The following is a 22,584-nucleotide window of genomic DNA, read 5'->3' on the forward strand; positions in this document are numbered from 1 at the left end:
AGCAGCCTTGCAGAGCTTGGAAAAACTTGTTGTTGTTTGACAAAGTACACCCAAATCCCTTCTCTGAGCTGTTCTTTAAAAGTTAAAGTGACCTAAAGCAAAGCTTAATTTAAAATGTTGTTTGTTAGAATAAACAAAAACAATGCAGCAAGAGAAGCAAAGAAAATAATTCTTAACAAAACACATTGTGTGATGTCTGTGTTTCTACAGGAAAGGCCCTTGGCATTGCTGTGGTGAGAGTGGAGGACATTTTATAAATGTATTTCTATAAAGAGAAAAGCATTCAAATTGGAAATGCTGTTTGGCTGAGTCTCCCCCTTTGCGGCTTGTGTACTCCTTCAGCAGATAACAGAGGACAGCTCTTGCTAGCAGGCTGCACTCAATGTTCTCTTCATTAACTCCAGGAAAAATAAAAGCTCCATTCTACATTGTAATTGTAATTAGAAGCTGAATCATGCACTGTGTCAAACCCTCCCATGTTCTTTGGGTGTTTACAGTTTACACTGGCACATTACACCTAGTTTTATTTAGGGCTTTCTTAGAAATCTATGCTATTATATAGAGTCATTTGGGGAGCTGGTGACATACATGAATGTCACTGTGGAAAAGATATTTTAATGAATTCTACTGAAGAGAAATCAATGTTTAAAGAAAAAAAACATCTCAGTGCCCTCTGGTTATTCCTTTTCAGTTCACAAAGGAATATGACAACTTTTCACAGAATCTTTGGAGTCATTAGAAAAGATGCAGGTTATTTTTCCTTGTCTCATTGAGAAGCTTTGGTAAATTCAGAGGGCTGCTAGTTTGGAATTAATGGTCTCTACCATTAGATGCCAGCTACCAGTTCGGTATTAAGGAAGATCCTGCAGGTGAGCCACCAGTTATCTACATAGAAAGCCTTAAAATACTACAAATGCTATCTAGCTGAGAAATTCCACAGGCAGCATTACACTTTACTCAACATCTAGATTTGCTGTTTGGGTATATATCAGTCATTTCGGACAGGTTGCCAAATAAAGGACAATCAAAACTTCCCCTTTGGTGATCAGAAAGCAGCCCGTTCTCACTTGGGTAAGAATCCTCACTTCCATATCTATCTTTGCCTCTTACACCACATGAATCACGCTCACTTACAGCACACGTTTTGCAAAGGCCAGTTCACTGAGACACACAACACAGATGCTCATTTCAACTTGTGGTCACTTTACCTCAAGTCACTTTCATCTCTCTAAGCCCAGCAGTCAGCATACCTGGGAAACCCCAAGAGAAATCATAGAATCATAGAATGGTAGGGGTTTGAAGGGACCTTTAGAGATCATCTAGTCCAACTCCCCTGCAGAAGCAGGGTCACCTAGATCAGGTCACATGGGAACACGTCCAGGCAGGTCATGAAGACCTCCAAGGAAGGAGCCTCCACAACCCCTCTGGGCAGCCTGTGCCAGGGCTCCCTCACCCTCACGGTGAAATAGTTTTTTCTTATGTTTAAGTGGAACTTTGTGTTCCAGCTTCATCCCATCACCCCTTGTCCTGTTGCTAGCTACTATAGTAGATAAATATACTATTTTAGTTAGGATGATGATTCAAGGACTGACACACTCCGAGTTGGAACTCAACCAATATTTGCTATGACACTGTCTTTTCACTGCACACAGCCTTCTCCTTCCTCAGATGGTGTCCATCATATTTATGAACACACTCATTTTTATAAAGCCGGCTGTTTGCATTTTTTTTTAGTATTTAACTCTCATGCGTTTTCAGAAAAAAATGTTATATTCCAGGTCTGATTCTAAGTAAAGGAACAGAAAATCTTTCAACTCCACTACACAGAGTCCCAAGGAAACCAGGAAGATTTGACGGTATAAAAAACCCCCCACAGCTGGAGGCAGATCAAAGCAATGCAGACATTTTTCAGCAAGATGACGACTTTTCTGAAATGAAATTAGGGCTTCTACTTATTCTTGTGATGCTCAGAACATCTGCATTCAATATCCCAGTTCTTCACCCTTTCAGTAGGACAGATGGTAATGAGGCACCCAATTCCCAACAGCTTTCAAAGAGATTAAGGCACTGGCCTCACGTTTCTTGGAGGCTTCTTTCTCTATGTCATGACAAACTGCATACAAACCGGGAGATTCCATTTGCCACTTCGCTGCCAGCTTGCAGTTTGCCCTCGCATAAATTGCTCAACCTTTGTATTCCTCTTTCTAACCACCCCATTTGTGAAGTAAAAAAAACCCCATCTTATTATTAACCTATTTACTGTTTTTAAAGTGCTTTGAGCTTGCACTAGAAGTACATCATAAACACATGCATCTCTAAATTACCAACATTCAAAAGCAACAGGAAAAATCCTTGTCGGTGGATTAGGTCCATGTGATCAATGCCAAATGAAAATCTACTCTGGTTTTGCTGAGGTCATTTAGTGCTGTACATTTCTCATGAAGTAAATATTTTTTGAAAGTGTGGAATGCTCCGAGATTAAGCAATACATTACATTTTTTGATCAAATGCCAGCAGCCATAGGTGAATAGGAAACAGACATCAGTAATTACAGTTCGTACTTCAGCTATTTCAAAACCCCTTGCTTCAATGAGCAAGTATTAACTGGACAGACACTCCTTCACAAATTAGAGGTTGCAAAGGCTTATTACACACCATATTTATCTTTGAAACTTGTCCAACAGAATTAAACTAAAAAAAAATATAATGATACAGATTATGGTTGCAGGCAAAAGACTATTAAAACTCTAACAACTATATATATGTTTTTATCTGTCAAACTGTCCCTGCAGCCACTCTTTGGTTTAGGAGCTCAGGAATGCAGTATTAAGAAATACTAGTAATTGTATTAGTATGCTGCTGTCAAACTTCAAACTGGCTGTATTTTATCACAGGACTTGATAAACAGTTTCTTTCATGATTGTCTAGGCCTTAGAATAAATTGCAAAAACTTGAGTTTGGACTATACCCCGGTAGGAATAGAAATGAAAAAGCGCAACACTCACATGCGAGGGATGTATACGAGGAGCATCTACACTGCGTAGTGAAACAGTGCATGGAAGCATCAACTTGACATTGACCAAGTCTATCGTGAAAACAACAGCAATCTAACCACCTCACAGCAATCTCACTACCAGATTTTCCCTCAAATGACATAAGACTACTCGGGATATCCAACAGACTACCACGACTATAGTTGAAGAAATATGAAACTGTGGTGGGGTAAAAACTGGGGCAAAACTAACAGATGCATTTATGCTCTTCAAGGCCTCTAAGGTGTAGGAAAGAGCTGAGGCAAGGCTGTCTTTTAACCGTTGCCCAACTCGAGATCATCGAATGAGCTCCTAATAAATATTTGGCTTCACAACAGATTTGTACTGAAATTAATAATTTAAGTACATTTCTCTAGGTACATAATTTCAGTCAAATGAGGAGATAGTGCAAACTTTTCATTTGCTAAAAGAATTATTAAATCTCAAATTTAGTTCAGTATAAGAGATTATATATTTAAGCTGCTTAAAAAGGTTTCAGTTAACTGAGACAAGCTTTTGGATTGTTTTAACATTGTTAAAACCAGGAAAAGTTAAATCTCAAAACATAGTTTCACTCATTTGGCCAAAATTCACAGCACAGATGAAAACTACAAAAGAAGTGTCAGGAATGCAAAACAGCTTAGAATCAAGAAAAGCAATTTAGGAGGAGGTTTACTAAAGGTAAATGCATTCATTTATTTATTATGTATTCAGATGATCTCTAAAAAGCTGCCTTAGGCTTTTGTATTTTCCCTGCTAATCAGGTATTTTTGAACACCATATAATTCTGGGAATTAACCAACATTCTAAGCAAATACTTTAGGTAGACTGAAATACTTGAAATGTGATAATTTTTAAATTCATCACATAAGTAACCCAATGCAGATAATCTCCATATTTCCTAAACAGTTACACTATTAATGGCTAAAATAAACTAAATGGTTATTTTAAATGAAAAATATGACAGGATCTGTACTGCTGTGACAAACAGTGTGGCAAGTTCTCTGACAACAGCCTGTATTGAGTCTTTGGATCTCTTGCAAAGCACTTTTTCATACCAAACAGCATTGATCCTTACAATGAGAACTTTTTTGACTATTAAATGTTGTTAAGAGCAACTATTACTAGCATCTGTTTAATAAACGGTAATGTGAAATGTTTAATGGAATATTGCTGATATTTTCAGCACAAAGCTGTCAGCATCACTCTGCTCATCGGTATATAACAAGCAGAAAGGTCAATTGTATGCAGTATCTGCCAGCTGCTTAAAAAACAAATAGACACTATGGACAGAGCACCTGGAAGTTTTGGACAGGAACATTTGGAAGTGAGAAAAAATCTTGAGGAAAGTTCATAGTGTAATCTATTTATGCAAGTAAACATGCAATTTACCTTTATAAATCACTTCACTGAGAGATATCACTTGCTTCCTTCCACACCAAAGTTTGTAAAGCTAACGTCCTTTGTAAGCCATAGTGTGAGATTTATGATGTTACACTGCAGAAACCTGTTTAGCCCCTGATTTACAATCCTGGCAATTGTATTCAACTCTGTCATCATAACTAATTACAGCTAACTGCAGATTACCATATTGCAAACTCTCATCTTTGCGCAAGAAATATGATGTTCTGCTAAAAAATGAAAAAGAATTAAACATCCTGAGGGCTAATGAACAAAAATGCACTATTCCATGTTGGACTGCAAACCTCAACTCTTCGAATCGGTGCCGTAAAACTTCAAATTGCTATTTGCTGGCAAGTTGTTTTAGCCTCAAGTACTTACACAGTAAATCACCATTACAGTAATACCATACTTTTGGCCTGAAACATATTAATCTTAGTTAACAATAACTGACATTTACATTACCAATTCAATTCAGGCACTGTGGTGAGTAAACATATATATGCAAGAGCTTCAGGGAGAAAAGTTATTACTTCTGAATGTGTCCTTACTTTTTACTGAGAACAACTTTGACGAAACACTATCATCAGTTCTTGTTATAATCTTATAACATAAACATTCAAATCCTAATTGATCTGTAAAACATTTCACTTGGAGTAAAATCTGCATTTGTTTCTTGGGTTCCGTGCACCGCTGAGTTCTTGGGAAGGAGAGTGGGAAGTGACAATATTCTGAAGAACATAGCACCAGGACATGATGAATAGTACCAGATCCTCCCAGAAGAGGGAGGATGGACTTTCTCAGCTGGTTTTTATTCCCATTTGTTTCTACTAAACCCAAAAATGCATAAATAATAATGGTTTTAAATAGGTAGGATGACTTTGCTTTTCTTTATTTAGTGCTCCCCCCAGATTTCCAAGCCATGAGAAAAGTAGTAATTACTGCATTGTTTGCATAACCTCAGCAGGAAAACTACATCACCCCTTATATCCACACATTTTAACTGCAATGCAACACAGAACATATTTGGACCAAGTATTTTATTCCAAATTTAGAGAGTTCTCTACGAGACTCTGAATGCATTCTGCAATACTTTATCTTAGATTTTCATATTTTGGAGAAAATACCATGTTTACCAGAGTATTGATATTTAGATAGTATGAGAGAGTGCCAAAACAGGATACTGCAGCCTAATGACATTAGAAGAAACACAAGAGATTTGATGGGTTGGGTTTGGCTTTAAGTTGTCCACGAAGATTCTTCAAGTGAAAACAGGATGAATTACATGTACCCCATGTTGCTTTTTGTTTCCCATCTTTTCTTGGCTTCAAATCTAAAACAGAGCACAAAAGCCACATTAGGAATCATGAGTATGTGTGTTTCATACCATTCTCAACAACAACAAACCCTCCTTATTTTTAATGTAATAAAGACATGAAGGCAAACGTAGCCATATAAACACCACATTAACTTTGGTACAAGTCTGATCTGATACTACCCCCACCTCCCAAAAAACCCAAACCCAACGAGGTTAAACTGAACAAATAAGATTAGCACAAGCCTATTTCAACTAAGAAAACATTTCACTGAGACTGTATTGTATACACTTAAGTGCAAATGAAACCACAAATGCTTAATTCCATACTCAAATGACTTACCCCCAAGCAAGCTTCTTTTTCTTTCGAGCTTCTTGGGCGGCCTCTGCTTCTTGCTTGGCTTTTACAAAGTTGCGGCAAGCAGCAGCTTTGGCGATTTTCACACCAAGCTAAGACAGCAAAAGGAACAAAGGAAAACCAAATAGATGCAAATGGCTCATGTGAAATGGAAGCTCAAAGAATACTTGGTCTGCAATTGTTTCTCAAAAGTAGTTATTAAAATATCTTTCAAATATTAGGCTGATGCTGTACCGTTATACTGGATGAATAAGAATGTCTTGAGAGAAATACAAAAGGGGATTCTGTGCCAAACAATCCTTTTCACCAAATCCTTCACTTTCAAGAAGGAAAGCAATGAACTTTTTGTTTGTTTAAACTTTTTGTTTGGTTGTTTGACATTTAAATAAATATATATAGACAGACGTACACATGTGCAGAGTGTCCCTCATTCAGACCAATCTATGATCTAACCTGCACCAACAGTATCAAGTCTTACCAATATGAAAAGCACCCAAAAAGACAGTTTTATGTGGGAAGAACTGCTACCATCACCCATTTTCAAGTAATGCTCGTAGTCATGTTTTAATCAGTCTGTCCAGAAAGTAAATGAGACAGTGTCCTTAGAGTCCATCTGGCATTTAGGCTTCACATTACTAGCTTTTAGATTATTAGTGTGATAATATGTATGCTTTTCAAATGGGGTCATAAGAGGCTGTAGGTGAAAACTACTTTACTTTCATAAACTTACACTTTTAAGAAGGAAGCTCTCTTTAGGGAAAGTCAAAGGGAGAGGAAGAAAAAGTAAAAAACATGAAGAAAATACTGTGAACTATGGCCAAAATATTTTCCTTTATCAGCAATCATAACTTGTTCATTGTAGTTACATTATGTCATTGCTGTCATGACTTGACATTACCTGCATTTGGTCTTAAAAGTTAATGCTTTTCTTTCACCAAGACAAGCAATTCATTCAGCCAAAACTGCTACAAACTGTGATGCAGACAAACTGGTTTTCCTCCTACCCACTCTAAAACCTACTGAAATTAGGTAACATGTTTGACTGGATAGTCTAGGTCTCCCCAAAATGTCACATGATCATCAGAGAGGCATGGGAGAGCCAAGTGAAAGAACATTCCTTAACACTTTGGTCAAAGTTCCATTATCAATGGCAATACACTTGGATAATTCTGCAGCACCCACACAGGTATTTCTTACTTATCCTGAGAGACACTTAAATCAAGGTAAGATGAGAGAGGACTCAGGAACACATCTTCAGGTGTAAATGCACTGACACATCATCTACAATTCTCTCATCAAACACCTACCCTGTACCCAAATTGTTTTGTTAACAAAGCAAAACAAAAGATGATCAGTACAAGCTATTCTACCTTATAGTCCTTTAAGGGTTCACAAATCAAGAAAGCAGTCTTTCTGCAGAAGGCCTTGAGCGTCTACATGTATGTAGGGGTAAATAAATGCATCACTTGGTGCTTGCTTTTAGGCTCTAAGCATTGTCAACACACTTAAGCAAGGTAAACATTTTAAAAGGAAAATGTGCAAAATAAATAATGCTAAACAAGTTTTTAATCTACTGTTTTTTACAAGGTCATAAAATGTACCTACGGAATCATCTTGAGGCATAAAGTAATTCATGTGGCCAGACATTTCAAAACTTCTAGATTATTAGCTACATCATTTTTGCCCTGAGCATTAACATTTTATTTGATCAGTAATTCAATGCCAGCATCTGACCTGCCAAATTTCAAGTCAAAGACTAGAACATAACACTCCCTTATTTGCATTGTCACTTAATATTTAAGGGCAGCTATTAACTTTAGTATACTTGAAGTATAAAAATGCTTAAGAAAGCTCAACTAAAATATTCCAAAAGTGTTACTAGTTAATTGAAAGAGGGCTAATTATTAGCTTAAAAAAACAGAGCAATCTGAAAGCTGAAGTCAATTGGAAGAAACATGCCTGTATTCTCAAACTGTATTTCCCCTCCTAACACCCTTGAAAAAAAAACCCCACTCTTACTATGTGATGGATAACAGCATCTCCTTAAAATATATTCTAGTGGTCTAATGAATGTTTACACGCACACACAAACATACACAAGTGAGGTCTACATGAGTGCTGCACAAAAAAATCTTGTGACTTGACAGAATGAGCTCTTCCATCTTTGAAAAGTACAGGAAAAAAACCAGGACAATATAATCCTCTGTAAGTGTGTGCAGAAGTAAAAGAGAAACATTTTGCAGTGTTGATGTTAGAATTTTTAGGCTACATAGAGTCCAGTTTTCAAGACATGAAAACAAAGATGTCGCATATAAACACACATGATCATTTTAGTCAGATTAAATGTCTTCTGCTCCCATCCACACCCAGACATACGTCGTCACTTCTCCTCTCCCAAAGAAATCTGTAAAAGCTTGGTCAATGGGTTTTACATTTAAAAAACCTCAACATTTCAGGTCATCAGATAACTCAATAAAATACAACCTTAAAAGAAGTAAGAAAGCATGAATAAAAAAATACATACAACAGTTTCTTGTGTAGTCAAAGTATCAGCATTTTCCATATAGAACATCCAATATTTTGCTGCATTTTAATTAAGGTGTCTAAACATTATCACAAAGAACTGCAAATTGGTCAGAGCACGCAGTAAGGAAAATTAAGCTCTAAAGGCTTTTTATCACCATATTTCAGGAACCAAGGGTGTAAAATGTTCTAATTTGGGATATATTAAAAGCCATAAAAGGTCTTTCAAAAAGATTAATGGTACTTTGCTTGGATTTAAGATAAGGGCTTTAGCTGGTTGGAAAAGCAGGGCCCTGGCTAGACCCTTGAGGCATTCATCTTTACAGCCACTTGGAAGATTTGTAAAAGCGTCTGCATAACCTCCAGCAAGCGCACTGCGACAGTTTTTTTTTTACATTCCTTTCAATTTTACAGGTTTAAAAGTGTGTAAATCATATTGGGTAGTAAAGCTCATATAATGGTTCATCCTTGTAACACTATATATATAAATATATGTATATACACACACACACACACATTTTTAAGACAAACTTGAAAAACAACTTAGTTTCTACTAAGGCAAAGACCTTTCCATTTTGAAGTTGACCAATAATCACGTCAAATATCTTACTCTAGATGTTTAATGTGGCATAAATGAAAATTCCTTATCCCTTATGTTTCATACATTTTCTGCTCATCTGAAATTGTTACCTGGTAACGAATTTCTAAAGCTTGGCTTCTTTTTGAACGGTTTCAAGGCGTTTATTTAAAAATACCAATTATCATACTTTAACTTTTCATGGAATAACAGCTCTCTATGAAAAATATTTATACCATTCTCTTTTGTTCTTTAATTAAATGAAAACAGATGTTTTCTGAAGTAAAGCGGAACCATTACTGGAGTACTTAAAGTGTTAAGGTCTTTAATTTTTATATCAGTTTGGTCTACAATTCCTGATTGTCTTTACTCAAGCTCAACATTAATGTCAAGCAAGTTACCTAGGAGACGAAAGAGATCAAAGAGACAAAAAACCCTCAAATGTCTGATTAATCAAGCCTGCAAACAGCTTATTTCTTTTAGCCTGCATGCAAGTATGAAAATGAGATTCTGGGAGCCGTACATTGTGCAGATTTGTTCATTCTTATCAGAACAAAGCCAGCGGCAGCTTATTTCATGGATCATTGGCACTGTCATCAGTGCTACACAGAACGGGTGACAGCTCCTCATTTTGAGGCTTGAACAAAATTAGCAAAAAGTCGGCACAAATTAGCCTCTCATCTTTTTAGTAATATGACATTATTCATTTACTTTTTATCCAATTTTTAATTTTTTCCTTGTCAGCTATCCCTTTCTAGTATTTCTTGCACAACATCAGAAAACACTTTTAAAACAAGCAAAGAAAACGGCTGAAGTTGAAATGTACGTAAAGTTCAGGCAGAAGAGTAAACGTTTTTGTGAAGTTGCAACAGAATCTACTCAAACTTCCTTGAAAAAAATCAAGACATTTACAATTAAATATCATAAAGCAAGGACTTTTCATGAAGATAAGGCTGTGCAATGTAAATGCTCAACGATACAAGTAATGAGACAACAGATTCAAGAACTGCTCCAGAAGTGTGATATACAAAAAGCTAAACCTACAGAAGCTCTCACAAAGCATCTAAATTCAAACAGGTCCTGAAATATCCTATGATCATACAACAGAAGCCAAACAGCCTTTTAATACAGTGTTACAGTTTCTCATCAAATATGAATCTAGTCATTTCAGCCTTGCCTTCAGCAATGATTGTCTCCTTTTATGTTATGGAATGTTATCCATTGCTGACGTATATAAAATATATAAAGCAAACAAGAATACTGAGTGGCTTGTGCAGTGAAAATTGTCCCCTTTCAATGATGTGCTCAACTTGCACTGTAAAATACTTTGTAATACCTTTGTTATATTTTTATGCTGTGTATTACAACATCAAATTATATTTGGATGACACAGTAATGGTGCAAGGACAGAAAACTGTTCCAGTATTAAGCTCTCTCCTAGACTGAAACATTTAAATGCAAGTAACTTCTTCCATTCATGAGGAAACACAGCATTAAAAAATTAACTATAAGCTGTTAGATGCTTTACACAGTCCCCTTATAAGAAAGGCAGTTTTAAAAAAAAGAACTGTAGTACTGTTTTCAGCAATTTCTTTATCTCTGTTCTTCTAAGTAAGAAAGCTTATTAACAAGCTTTGAACTTAAAATCACATTTACAATAATGTGCCATCAACAGTTTTATAAGCTAATTAGAAAAAAAGATTAATTAATGACTGGCTGCTAATAAAATGGCAATCATGAAGAAAGAAACCAAGGGTGCTAAGCTTCAACTACCACCAATTAAGAGCTAATTACAAACAAATTATATATGTGTTTTGCTGTGGGCTTTAATTTACTAAAATGGTTTTAATTAAAAGAGAAAACATGCTGATTAATTGAACTGCAGAAAAAATCTACAGTATAAACTGTGCTTTGTCTGTCTCTTTAATTAGACTTGTAACATCTGAAATCTTTTTTTAAGGTTTGTTAAGGAAAAGATATACATAATTAAGGGAGCATAAGAATGTAATTCTAGGTGATAACCCTGCCATGTTCCAAAGGTTAAAAGAAAACAACCTCAATGAAGAGAGATATTTGGAAGCACCTCTGCTAAGTGTTAGAATGAAAATCCTCCAGAGAAAAAAAAAAACTCCCTTTTTTTTCTATCCCTGGGTCCTTCATCAGGCAAGACTCCCAAGTTAATTGGTGCTTGGTTACGTTCCATATACAACTGCATCGATTTCTTCAGGAACCAAAAAGCACTACAATAAACTGTGAATGTTGTAGATAACTTTGAGATTTCATTTTACCAACAGAAGATTATCCAACACTACCTGTCCATCTGAAACAGTAATGTGTGTATGACCTCACGATCAATCATATCCTATCTGGATTTTCAAATGGAAAACAGCTTCCAGAATGGCTCTCCCTGGTTGAGACATACAGCCTTGCTCCTGGACTTCCCATTCTAAATTATATGACTAGAAGCTACTTACAGACAACAGATACTGATTGGATCATGTGGAAAATGGGCAAATCTGATGCAATACAGCAGCAGGATCAATCTTGCTGTAACATGAGAATGATATCCCAGTGAAGGTCCAATTAATGTCATCAATTACTATGAGGATCTTTCATGTAAGCTTGATTACAACACCAGGTTCCCTATATATTGCAGCTTTAAGGAAAAAAAAAAACAAAAAACTTTCACTAAAATGCCAGAAGCCACTAAGCTAAGCACTTTGGAACAGTGCTGTCAAAAAGTCTGTGCTATTTCGGGACTGACAACGGCTCCAGTAATTTAGCACATTAAATTACAAAACATTTTAAATGTTTCTTTTGACAGCTAAATCTAATGTGGTCAAGATTATCTTATTGTGTTCAGGTTACAGACCTCGGGCTAGTGCACTCTTAGACAACGTGGCACCTACCTACCAGGAAGTTAACACAAGCAAATGTTTAGCCAGATTAGTCCTCAGAATATTAGGGCCATAAGAAATCTGCATTCTGCTGCTTCTGACACTACAAAACGATTTTAGTACAAAAGCATGATGAAAAATTCTTTCTCTAAGGGGAAAAAAGAGTTGGGAAAATCCTTACAGGTTTATGTATTAGGGGTGTGTGTGGGGGGAATCTTTTAAAATTAATTGGGTTAATTAGGAAAAGAACTTGTATCATTCCAAATCAAAACTGATCTACAGCAAACTGAAATTACTAGGTATCTCCACATACTATCATTCCCCAAGAAAGATAAACACCTACAGCTATGCCGAGTCACAATGTTCTATTTTATCAACAGTTCTTCTTGAAAAAAGAAAATCTAGGCAGATTCCCACAAACACAGTGGGAACAGTTAAAGTACATTCCAAGATATTATTCCAAAAAAAGGTTTTTAACAAGTTAGAAAAACTGACACAATTCCAAGTGTCTGTTCCCAGCTAGATAGCCAAGCACCTGCCACCATCAAATCCCAACTATCCTACCTGAGAGCATCACCAAGAGAACAACTTTATGCAGCTCAGTGCCCATATAAACATTTTCTCAACAAATTTCATTCTAAAAGATTCAGATTTTTTTTGGCACCTTCTATATTAACGTTTCTATTGTTATCTCTTACATTCAACAAGTCAAATGCAGTGTACAAACAATAGCTTTAGGTGTGCTCTTCTATAGTTGAAAAGCAGAACTTCACAACACAAAGGACATTCTGCCAATGCTAAAAGCCCTGCAATAATACACCTTAACTGTGTTTATTATTGCTATGAATTGCTATTTAATACTAATAGTACTATGTTGTGGGTATTAAATAACTCATTCAATTTAAAAATCAACACTGAATGAAGATTAAGCATATGACCCACTTGTATTATGTCAATGCTCAACACAGATTTATCAAGGGAGTGCTAATCTTAGCTATTGTAACTGCATGGCAGCACTGATATGCTCAAGCTAGACTAGGTTCTAGGAGCAGTCCAGCTGAAGAAGCAGTTACTCATGGTCTAAATTATTCTGGACAACATGATGCTGAAAAGCTTGTATTCTTTCAGGAAGAATTTCACTCATACATAAACATAATGCAGTCAAGAATATCAGGATCACTAGAACTTATTGTGAAGCAGAACATCCCACAAGATAATAAGCTGCAAAAGATGCTACAAGACAAGGGATCTGCTATGCTGGGAACTCTCAAACTAATTGCAATCACTTTTCTTGTCTACAAACCAAGGTGACAACAGAAGACCAGTGGTAATACCTTGGAGTGAGGTCTGCCACGATGAAATATTATTGTTTATGATAGATAATTCATTTTAGGTTCTATTTGGTTTTGTTTTTTACTAGAAATGAACTGTCAATAAAAAAAAAGTACCACATTCTTAGCTAGTCTCAAAAGCTACATATGAATTCACATATGCAGTCACTACTGAATACAGTGTCTCATGCAGAAGGTATCTAAGTTCTAACTTCACTTGGTCCAAAACCTCTAATGCTGCTAGATTAAGAAGTTTTGGTTTAAAACCAGCATTTGTGCTTATTAGTCAAATCATAACTAATCAAATCCTCATTTACAGCAGTACAACATTTTCCTTAAAGAACCTGCAACAAGTACCACATGGAAACCAGAAGACCCAAAACCTTGAAGCAGTATCATTCAGCCTTTTAGGATGTAAATTTCAGTGATCCACTCACAGCTGTTAGATCATGCAGATTGCCTAAGTCATCGGTGATTTTCAAGGAACTTGATTTTTAAAAACCTTTTCTCAGTGTGTCATAATGATAGCACACTGACAGCATCATTTTGGCATTCCTTTGCTTTTCAGACCGTGTTTTTACTGCCCGTTCTCATCATCTGTTTATTTTTGGCTTCATTTTTCTAAATACTGAAGCTGCCCTATCAGTTTCACAGGCTTATAAATGTTATACATCAAAAATTAGTTTCACTTATTAAGGCAGGAAACGGCTTTAAGAACTCTGGGATCTGTGCCTCAAAGCAAGAGCTTTATCAGCAGGTTCCAGTCACTGCTTCTTGCAAAAGAAAATGGTGCCGATTAAAATCCCATACACCTGATTTCAAAAAGAACACCTACCCACTGAACATTTTTCACATGGCTGCAAGGTGGGGGCTGTACCCCAAACAGGAGGCAGCTGTTTCTCACACGCTCCTTGCCCCTAACCCTGCAACACTGCTCAAGAGAAATGAAAACTATACATAAAAAGATGAAGCTCAGATAAAAGAACAATAATTTATCCACTGATTTCTCTAGACTTCAGATGTGGTATACATCAATACAGTCAGAGTATAGTTCCATGCCTGACTTCCCTAGAGTGTTGTGTTGTATTTCTCCAACTTCCAAATGCAAACAGCCACATACTTAAAAAAAAATACTACTTGGAAGTGAGTTTATTATGTAAAATGGCTTTTAAAAGGGTCATTTCCTTAAACTGCAAAGAGAAGGAAAGTGGCAATTGAAGTAATACCATAACAATATGTAAGTAATATTTTATTAATGGTATGTGTATACAAGGACTTTTGAATCAACCTCTTCCACAATAAAAATGTTTTCAATTTCTCCACTCCATCAGAATTAGTCACTGCTAGAATGATTTCCTTAGATTAAAAAGTAATTTTGAAGATCCCTTAAAAACAAAATACAGCTTCCTGAAGTCACAAAGAAAAATGATTCTTGCAGCAGGTTATGCAGCACATCCTCACAACAGTAGAGAACCCCAGTGAATTCACATGGATTCTGCCTCGACAGAAGTCCTCAGGAGATCAAGCCAGAGTCATTTGAGTTTTCCTTCTTTCAACATACTATTTATTCAGATAAACCCACTTAACCAAAACCAAGTCAAGGCTGTGAATACTAATAGTGTTTCAAGCATTTTGTTTTCAGTATTACAACATGCTAATATTTGAAAGTCAACAATTTGGAGCTAATGTTCCACAAATAATAATACACTGCTGTAGCACCTGGGATATGTTAGATGTTGTACAATCCCATGGCTACCAAAATCAGATAACAGTTTATCATAAATATTACAAAACCTCAAAACTTCTTACATTAATTTGTTTTTATAGTCAAACAATTTGCACTAGAACCTCAGTATGTTTTATTGATTATGATACTCTAACCACTTCAGAGGAGATGGGATAATGACATTTGTGAAGGAGAACAGCACTTGTTTCTCATGTTGTGCACATGAAAGGTAATGTAACAGTACCACAGTGAGATGCTGGTCATATTTAAAGGGAACATTAGGACACATTCCTATTACTGTCAATAGCTGTTACCTTTGTGGATTGAATATTGTGATCAGTGGTGAAAAAGCAGGTAAAGAGTATAGCCATTAGAAACTGTCGTGTGTGACTAAAGGTAGGAGTTTCACGATTGCATAAGAACATGCACTGGAGATCAGTTACTTTTACCTAACCTTACTTACAGACTCTTAAATGTATTTCCCATTTCAAAACCTGTGTTTAAAAACATCACAATACTGTTTTCCATTGCACAGAACAGATTTTAATCTGCAATTTTACATTAAAGCTCAGCTTGAAACCTTGTACTGACACAAATATTTAAATGTTTCCTGAGAATGAGAAGTAATTGGCATTTGTCTGTCTTGATGTTTTTCTAACACCTCTGAATTTTACTAAAATAACCAGGGGACAGAAAATTCCCTTTAATTCTGTTAAGACAGAAGAATGAAAGTAAAAAAAGTTATACAATTATTTTCTAATATAAATTTAGAATAGTCACAATTTCAGTTCTATAAATCAGCTTACCTAGAAATTACAGCTTCCCTCCTCACCTCTGATAGTACTTCTTTACTTATCTTTTCTTACCTGGCTTCAAAACTATTCCAACTATATTTTTATTCCCAATTTCTTCCTTTGTATTTTCTCCCCTGTGCACAAATAGCAATGGGCACAATAGCCTTCATAGATTTCAATTACATACTTCAGCTGCTACCACCTACCATACATGCACCAATTTAGCTACTCCTAATATGAAATTGTAATTACTAGAGGTATCTGGTAGATTTCTCACCAGTTTAAGTATTTACTCAGCACTACATACGAATGTAAAGGACTCCCTTTTTGTAGCAAAGAGCAGCCTCATAAAATTACTCAGATACACCAACTAACCAGATAACATCTTGAAAAAATGGAGTTTCTCTCACCTGCATTTTTTTTCAAGATATTCATTTATATACTACAAATGACAAGAAAATAATCAATTCATTTTATAAACATTCTAAGGCTACGGCAATATTTGACGTCCATTTACTCCCATTCTTCAGAATTCTTCCAATCATTAACTCCTGATCTCATGAATACACAGGTTAAAAAGCAAACACACAAGTCTGGTCCTTATTTGCATATGTCTTGCTCTAAACTTTACCTTTCTTCAGGCCTCCCAGGCTTATTGGGGAGGGAACTCACAGGAAAGGAAGAACCTACTGCTGTTTTCTTGGCTTCTGACATGCAGAAAAATCAAAAGCTGAATATAGATGATTATTTAGTCCTCTGACTCATGGAGCCAAAGGCTTTAAAGCAAGGTTACTCGGGATCATTCATGGTTGTATTTTCAATTCTTATACACAGCTACGGCAGTCCAAGCATTACTAGATCAGCAGCAAAATCCTTCAATCACTGACAGAAATCTGCTTAGGAAAACAGGAAAGATGCCTTGAACCATTGTCAGTACTATTTCAGTTATGACACTTTTTGTACAGATGAACAAAACTAAATGTTTCCTCAGAGCTTTTGTTAATAACCCACTTACCTCACGAGTGGCTAATCTATCACTGAGCTCCTCAGCTTTATCAATGTCACCTTCAGCCACATACTTCTCTATGCAAAGTTCAAGGCTAGACTAGAATAAAGAAAAACAAGTATCTTTAGGACAAAAAGAAAGAACATCTTTAAGAGGAGCATCTCCATTCTAAAAATACTTCATAACATTCTTTATTTTAAGACACCACATCAACCTGTAATTTCTATGTAACACAAATCACTTTGTCTATGTATTGTAATGGACAGTATAATTAAGAATTCACTGAAAGGCTGCCTGAGCACAAATCATTGCATTAGTTCCACCTTATGTGTAGGATAATACTGTAGGTTAAAAAAATTACACGGACTAGTTTATGCCTGTCACAATAAAATTTCATCTGAAGATCTGGCTTATCTCTTCCATCCCTGGAGCTTTCTAAACAAAATGTGAAATATATGTGTCAGGTAACATGAAGAATGGCAATTACCACTGTATCGTTACACTTCTAAGATCTTATCGTTTCCAAAATCTGAGTTCTGGCATGGTGCCACATCACTGTGCTAATAAAGGAGAAATCCTATCAGTCTCATGGAAAGCAATGGAAAAGCTTCAGAATTTAACCTCTGAGAACACAAATACAGTCATTATACAAGTTATGTTACATTGACAGCACCTATAAATAATGTAACAATAATAAATATCTACTGGAAATGATAGTTTGTAACTTCTGAAGGAATACAGAAAAGGCAACACAGCAGTAGGTGCCGACTTCAGAATTTCACAAAAAAACCCTTACTCTCTCTTCACAGAAGACAGTTTGCAGCCTCACTCATTTTAAATATCAGTGATCCTAAAGAAGACACATTTGACAGTTTCATAACATGTACTTTTTAAAAAGATAAAAGAAAAAAGCAATCAATTCCTGAGAAACAGTGATCTGCAAATGCTGCACTTGAATTATTCAGGTGGAAGTTAAAACAAGTGCACAATTGGAAGGTGTGATGATAGCCAATTCTGTTAGATGTCTTTTTTGAAATTAATGAGACATTTGTTCCACTAGTGATAAATTTCTAAACATACATGGCAAGCATCTGCAATTTAACACTTTGGGCCTCACTCCAGATCTATTCTGAGCAGATTAATGACAACTAAATATCCACCAAAAGTGAGAACTCAGACAGAAGCAAACAATGTCTCATGACTGGCATGTAGAAACTTACTTCAAGCAAATGAAAAACATGAAATTTATCATCAGTAAGCTAACTGAACTTTTGATGCCATGGAACTTGGGTAAGCCTTTACAAAAAAAACAAAGAGGGATATGAGGAAGTTGTACTACGATGAGTAGAACTCATCAGGTTGTATCAGTTATTTGAAATAATGCGAGCTAAATAATATTTATGAGTAGAAGGTGTCATCCTATAGCCACGGGTGCTAACTAAAGGGTTCACTTGACACATCTGAAAGTTAAAACACAATGCAAAGAAAAAAAATTAAAATTAAACTATACATATGAAGTTTTCTGTGTCTCATAACAGAAAATAAAACCAGGCAGGAAGCAAGCATGGTTACCATCTCAAAAGAAAGCACAGCAACCTTTCAACCCAGGTACGATTCATGCAGCATCCAAAACAAAATTCATTCAAAATATGCACAAAGTTGTCCTTTCTCGGAGTGACTTCATCGTTTACTTTCAAACAATCTCAGTTTTATTCTTATCTCGGTTGAGGCTGAGTTCTTTTACTACCATGTACTTTGTTTTTGTATCAAGTCACCTTTTGTTGAGCCCTCCTTTCCACAGGTGATTCAAATCGATCATTGATTCCAAAATACTGTGTAAGTTCTTTCCATGTATCTTCATTTGTCAACTGTTGACAACTAAAACCAAAGTAAAAGTAATTAATATAACCAGTTCCTTTTCCAAAGCTTGTAATATCCTCTTCAGTGTTAAAAGAAATTCTTCCATTTGGCAGACATGCTCTTTTCACCTATTCATAATTTTTAATGGAAGGGAAATTACTTATTCTTTCCACTCTGTAAGAGTAATGCCCCAATCTTGAAAGCAAGCTTGTAGGCAATTCCAAGCAAAACACCATTAGAAATAACATTAAGTCCATTTTAAGTCATATTAAATAATACAACTTTAAATCAAGCAAGAAACTCCCCAAAGCAATCCCTGGAATCAAACCCCACCTGCCTGACAGAGACACAGAGTAACTCCAGCAGACACTTCACACAGTGTTCAAAGCCAGGCTTTGGCCATGCACATGGTCAAGCTTTTTACAAGTTCTGCCTGGTATTAAAAACAGACCTCAGATAATCACATTGACTTGGTTATACCTCTTAGTCACTTCAGCGTTCTTTTGCTGTTTTTCTAGGGGAAAACAAAGACAATACAATCCAACATTACACAGTAATACACTATAGCATCCAATAGAGCTAACAGACAGCTAAACATAAACAGGTCACATTTCTTTGGAAAGACTGACACATGGATTTTCACCCAATGATCATGTGGATTTAAACCACTTAGCTGTAAAACTTCATATGAAGAACACCCCTACAATACCTGTGGAGAAGTTTTAACTAGAATATACAAAAGTATGTTTTATGGAATTACTGAAATACCCAATAATACTGGTTTGTAATGGCTGAGTATAAGTTTTATCTCCTTTTTAAAAAGAAGGCAAATCTAGTACTTGTGGGACTTAGTTGTAAATTGCTACTTAGAGTTCAAATTATGTATATAAAACTGGACAAATAAAACCCCACAGATTACACAGATACGATTCTTGGTGAAAAAATGCCCCAAAACACCACCACACCCCCCAAAAAACCTCACTCCCAAACAAAATACCTCCACCAACCAACGACTCCAACTCCCAGTGCATTCAATACTAATTACACTTGGAGAAAAAACACATTCTGTGATTATCTAAAACACCTTTTCTGCGGCGCTTCCTTTTCCGGCTTCTGTTTTCCTGATTTACCTGGGCCTTCATTTCATGGTTTTTCTTCTGAAGCTCCAGAAATTTCTACAAGATTAAGAGAAGGTAAATCAGTATTTTTATTTTTCCCCCTTTAAAAAAAAAATAACCAAAAACTTGTCTCAGTATCTTGTTGATCTCATTACATCTATTACATTACAATTTATGCATTGAGAACATTCACCTCTCATGGTGTTAAACTGGAATTACCTCTAATCTTTCCTCACCTCTCTCTGTGTTTCTGACCTCCCTAAATCCCAGAACTATTAAAAAAACCCAAAGGTTTCCTTGTGGGACATGACACTGAACACACTTAATGCTGCTTGTGCACTCCTGAGGTATCTGGTGCACTGTTACTTGCCTAGCTGGTACTTTGCAATCCCAGTACTCCTGACAGCAGAGTCTTTGCACAGCAGGCTACCTACATGGATTGACTGAGAGAAGAAAGCAACTAGTTTCTGCCAATTCTTATTTGGGCTCAAAAGCCTAAAGTACAGATCACTTTGTTTACACTCATTTTATTCAGTCTTCACACACAACAGGAAAATCAAGAGATTAGAAGCAATATTGACTCTGAATGCCTACAAGAAACCCCTACAGAAAGCAGAAGGGTGCACACTAAGCAGAGAGGCATCCCCAGTACAGGGGCTGATGCCCTCAGCTGTAAATCCTTACTAATACAGAAAGGAGTTACTAAGAATCTCAGGGGCCACACACTACCAAAAACACAAGTCTTTATCCAAACACCTTCCTCCTGCACTTTCATCACCACTGCACTAGGGAAAAGAAGCCAACAGTTAAATCCACTTCCTATCTAAATTCCTCTGCATCCTGCCTGAAACAATCTAATCTAATTATGACTGCACTTTGATCATATTCTGTTTCATTTCAGATTTGAATATAGAATATTCAACACTGAGTTATTTTAATTTAAAAAGTAGACATTCAACTATGTTTTGGACTTTTGGAGATCTGTAACAATACCCACATTCCATATATCCAAAGAAACTCCAGAAGGGCACGTTTGAGAGTCGTTTTCATCATTTGTGGTTGATATCACAGTAGGTTCACTGATGGCACGACTTTCAGGTCCATTCTCTTTGAATTCAATATCTTCTTTTGTATCTTCCTTCGAACAGGAAACATGTGATTCATCTCCATCATCAGAACTTAAGTCAACATCACTTTCATTCAGTCCTGGAGGTAACAATCCACTCCACATCTTTCAGTTTAAATAAATCCAAGCTGCTTCAAGTCACTGGAAAGACATCAGTTATGTGATCTCACCCATTCCAAGATGAAAACGTAAACAACTTGCAGAAGACAGCAACAGAAATAGCAAAACATAATCAGAAACACTTCAGTTTCTCTTGAGAAACTCGACTACCCTTAAATGTTTTAGGCAAGCACATTACAAAGCTTCTAATACTTACTATTTCAGAAAAGTAAAGGATTTAAGAACACAGGTTGAAGCTGTTAGCTCTTTTTTTGTTGTTGTTCCTTGTTCTTTAAAGCTTTGCCACTTTGCAGCCGTTTATAGATGTTCGCTCTAAGGGCGATACGGCAGCAAACGCCTCCTGCTTCCCTTCACGGGCAGCGGGGTGCAGGTCTTGTCCTTCCACGCGATCGCTTCCCAGGACAGCGCAACCGCCTCCCCTCGCCGCTTCCCACGCGGTAGACAAGGCCGAGTAGGAGCGAGCTCCGCCGGCCCCGGGCGGGGAGAACGGAGAGAGGAGGCCGCTGCGGAAAGGGGTAGGCCGAGGAGGCGAGGGCAGCCCCCTCCGGGAGAAGCGACGCGAAGTGAAACGCCACTCCAAGCCAAAGCAGGGGAAGGCAGACGGCACCTCTCACACCTCCGGCCCTCGCAAGCCCGACAGCGCTGCCGCAGAGGCCGCACCTTCCCCCGCCGCAGCCCCAGCGCCGCGCTCCCCGCCGTGTTTACCTGCCCGCCATCTTGGCACCGCCGCAACACCCCGCCCGCCCATTGGACTCCGGGCCGCAACCAATCAGCGGGCGCTTTGTTGTCTTGGGCCCGGCCTCTCTGGTCTCCATGACAACCAGGCGGGGCCGGGGCCGGGGCCGGGGCCGGGGCCGAGGAGCCCGAGAACGCGGCGCCGCTACCGAGGGGCCGGAGAGCCCGGCGCCGCCTGGCCCTGGCCCTGAGGAGAGAGGTGCTGCCTTCCCAGGCCCGCAGTTCCCCGCTGAGGGCTGTTGGGGGCGTAGGCCCCTTCCTTGCACTAAGGCCACTGGGTGAACAGAGCAACTCGGTTGCAGCCGGGAGGGCTGCGGAAGGGTCTGGCAGCCTGACATGTGCTAGTGCGGTGTTTGTGTCAGAGCCAACAGCAGTGCTCTCAGAGAAAGACAGGTGGCAAGTTTCACAGCAACCTTAGTTGCCGTAAAGGAATATGGGCTGTATTGCAAAAGTAAACCTTGTAAGTTTCACATTGCACTAAGTGTTTATGCTGGGACGGAGTGAGTGGGATCAGCAACCATACTCTCCAAGGATAGGAAAATCCCGTTAAAGTTCCCAATAGTGTCATGGATTGATAGGATAAAAAGAAAACCCCCAAAATGATACTGCCAGATCTTGCAGTTGTTCACTGTGGATTATCTTCCAGCATCAGAGCTCACAGTTTC

At 37.4% G+C, this 22,584-nt stretch overlaps 1 protein-coding gene across 4 annotated transcripts; it reads right to left on the bottom strand.

Moving 5' to 3' along the window:
* Positions 1 to 3,703: 3,703 nt before the first annotated feature.
* FAM204A (family with sequence similarity 204 member A) lies at positions 3,704 to 21,956 on the bottom strand. Of its 4 annotated transcripts, none has more exons than XM_062000976.1 (8): positions 21,890 to 21,956; positions 20,936 to 21,205; positions 19,905 to 19,995; positions 19,301 to 19,334; positions 18,736 to 18,838; positions 16,970 to 17,059; positions 6,092 to 6,198; positions 3,704 to 5,766 (listed from the first exon to the last, which is right to left on the bottom strand). In XM_062000976.1, exons 2-8 carry the CDS (start codon positions 21,167 to 21,169, stop codon positions 5,715 to 5,717), a joined length of 711 nt encoding a protein of 236 aa, XP_061856960.1. In that variant the 5' UTR covers positions 21,170 to 21,205; positions 21,890 to 21,956; the 3' UTR covers positions 3,704 to 5,714. The 4 variants fall into 4 exon arrangements, with proteins under 4 accessions (XP_061856960.1, XP_061856958.1, XP_061856957.1 ...); XM_062000974.1 differs by having other exon boundaries at positions 21,381 to 21,929; XM_062000973.1 differs by having other exon boundaries at positions 20,936 to 21,260; positions 21,381 to 21,929.
* Positions 21,957 to 22,584: the final 628 nt, after the last annotated feature.

This window comes from Colius striatus, chromosome 8 (assembly GCF_028858725.1).
Source record: "Colius striatus isolate bColStr4 chromosome 8, bColStr4.1.hap1, whole genome shotgun sequence".
NCBI lineage: Eukaryota > Metazoa > Chordata > Aves > Coliiformes > Coliidae > Colius > Colius striatus.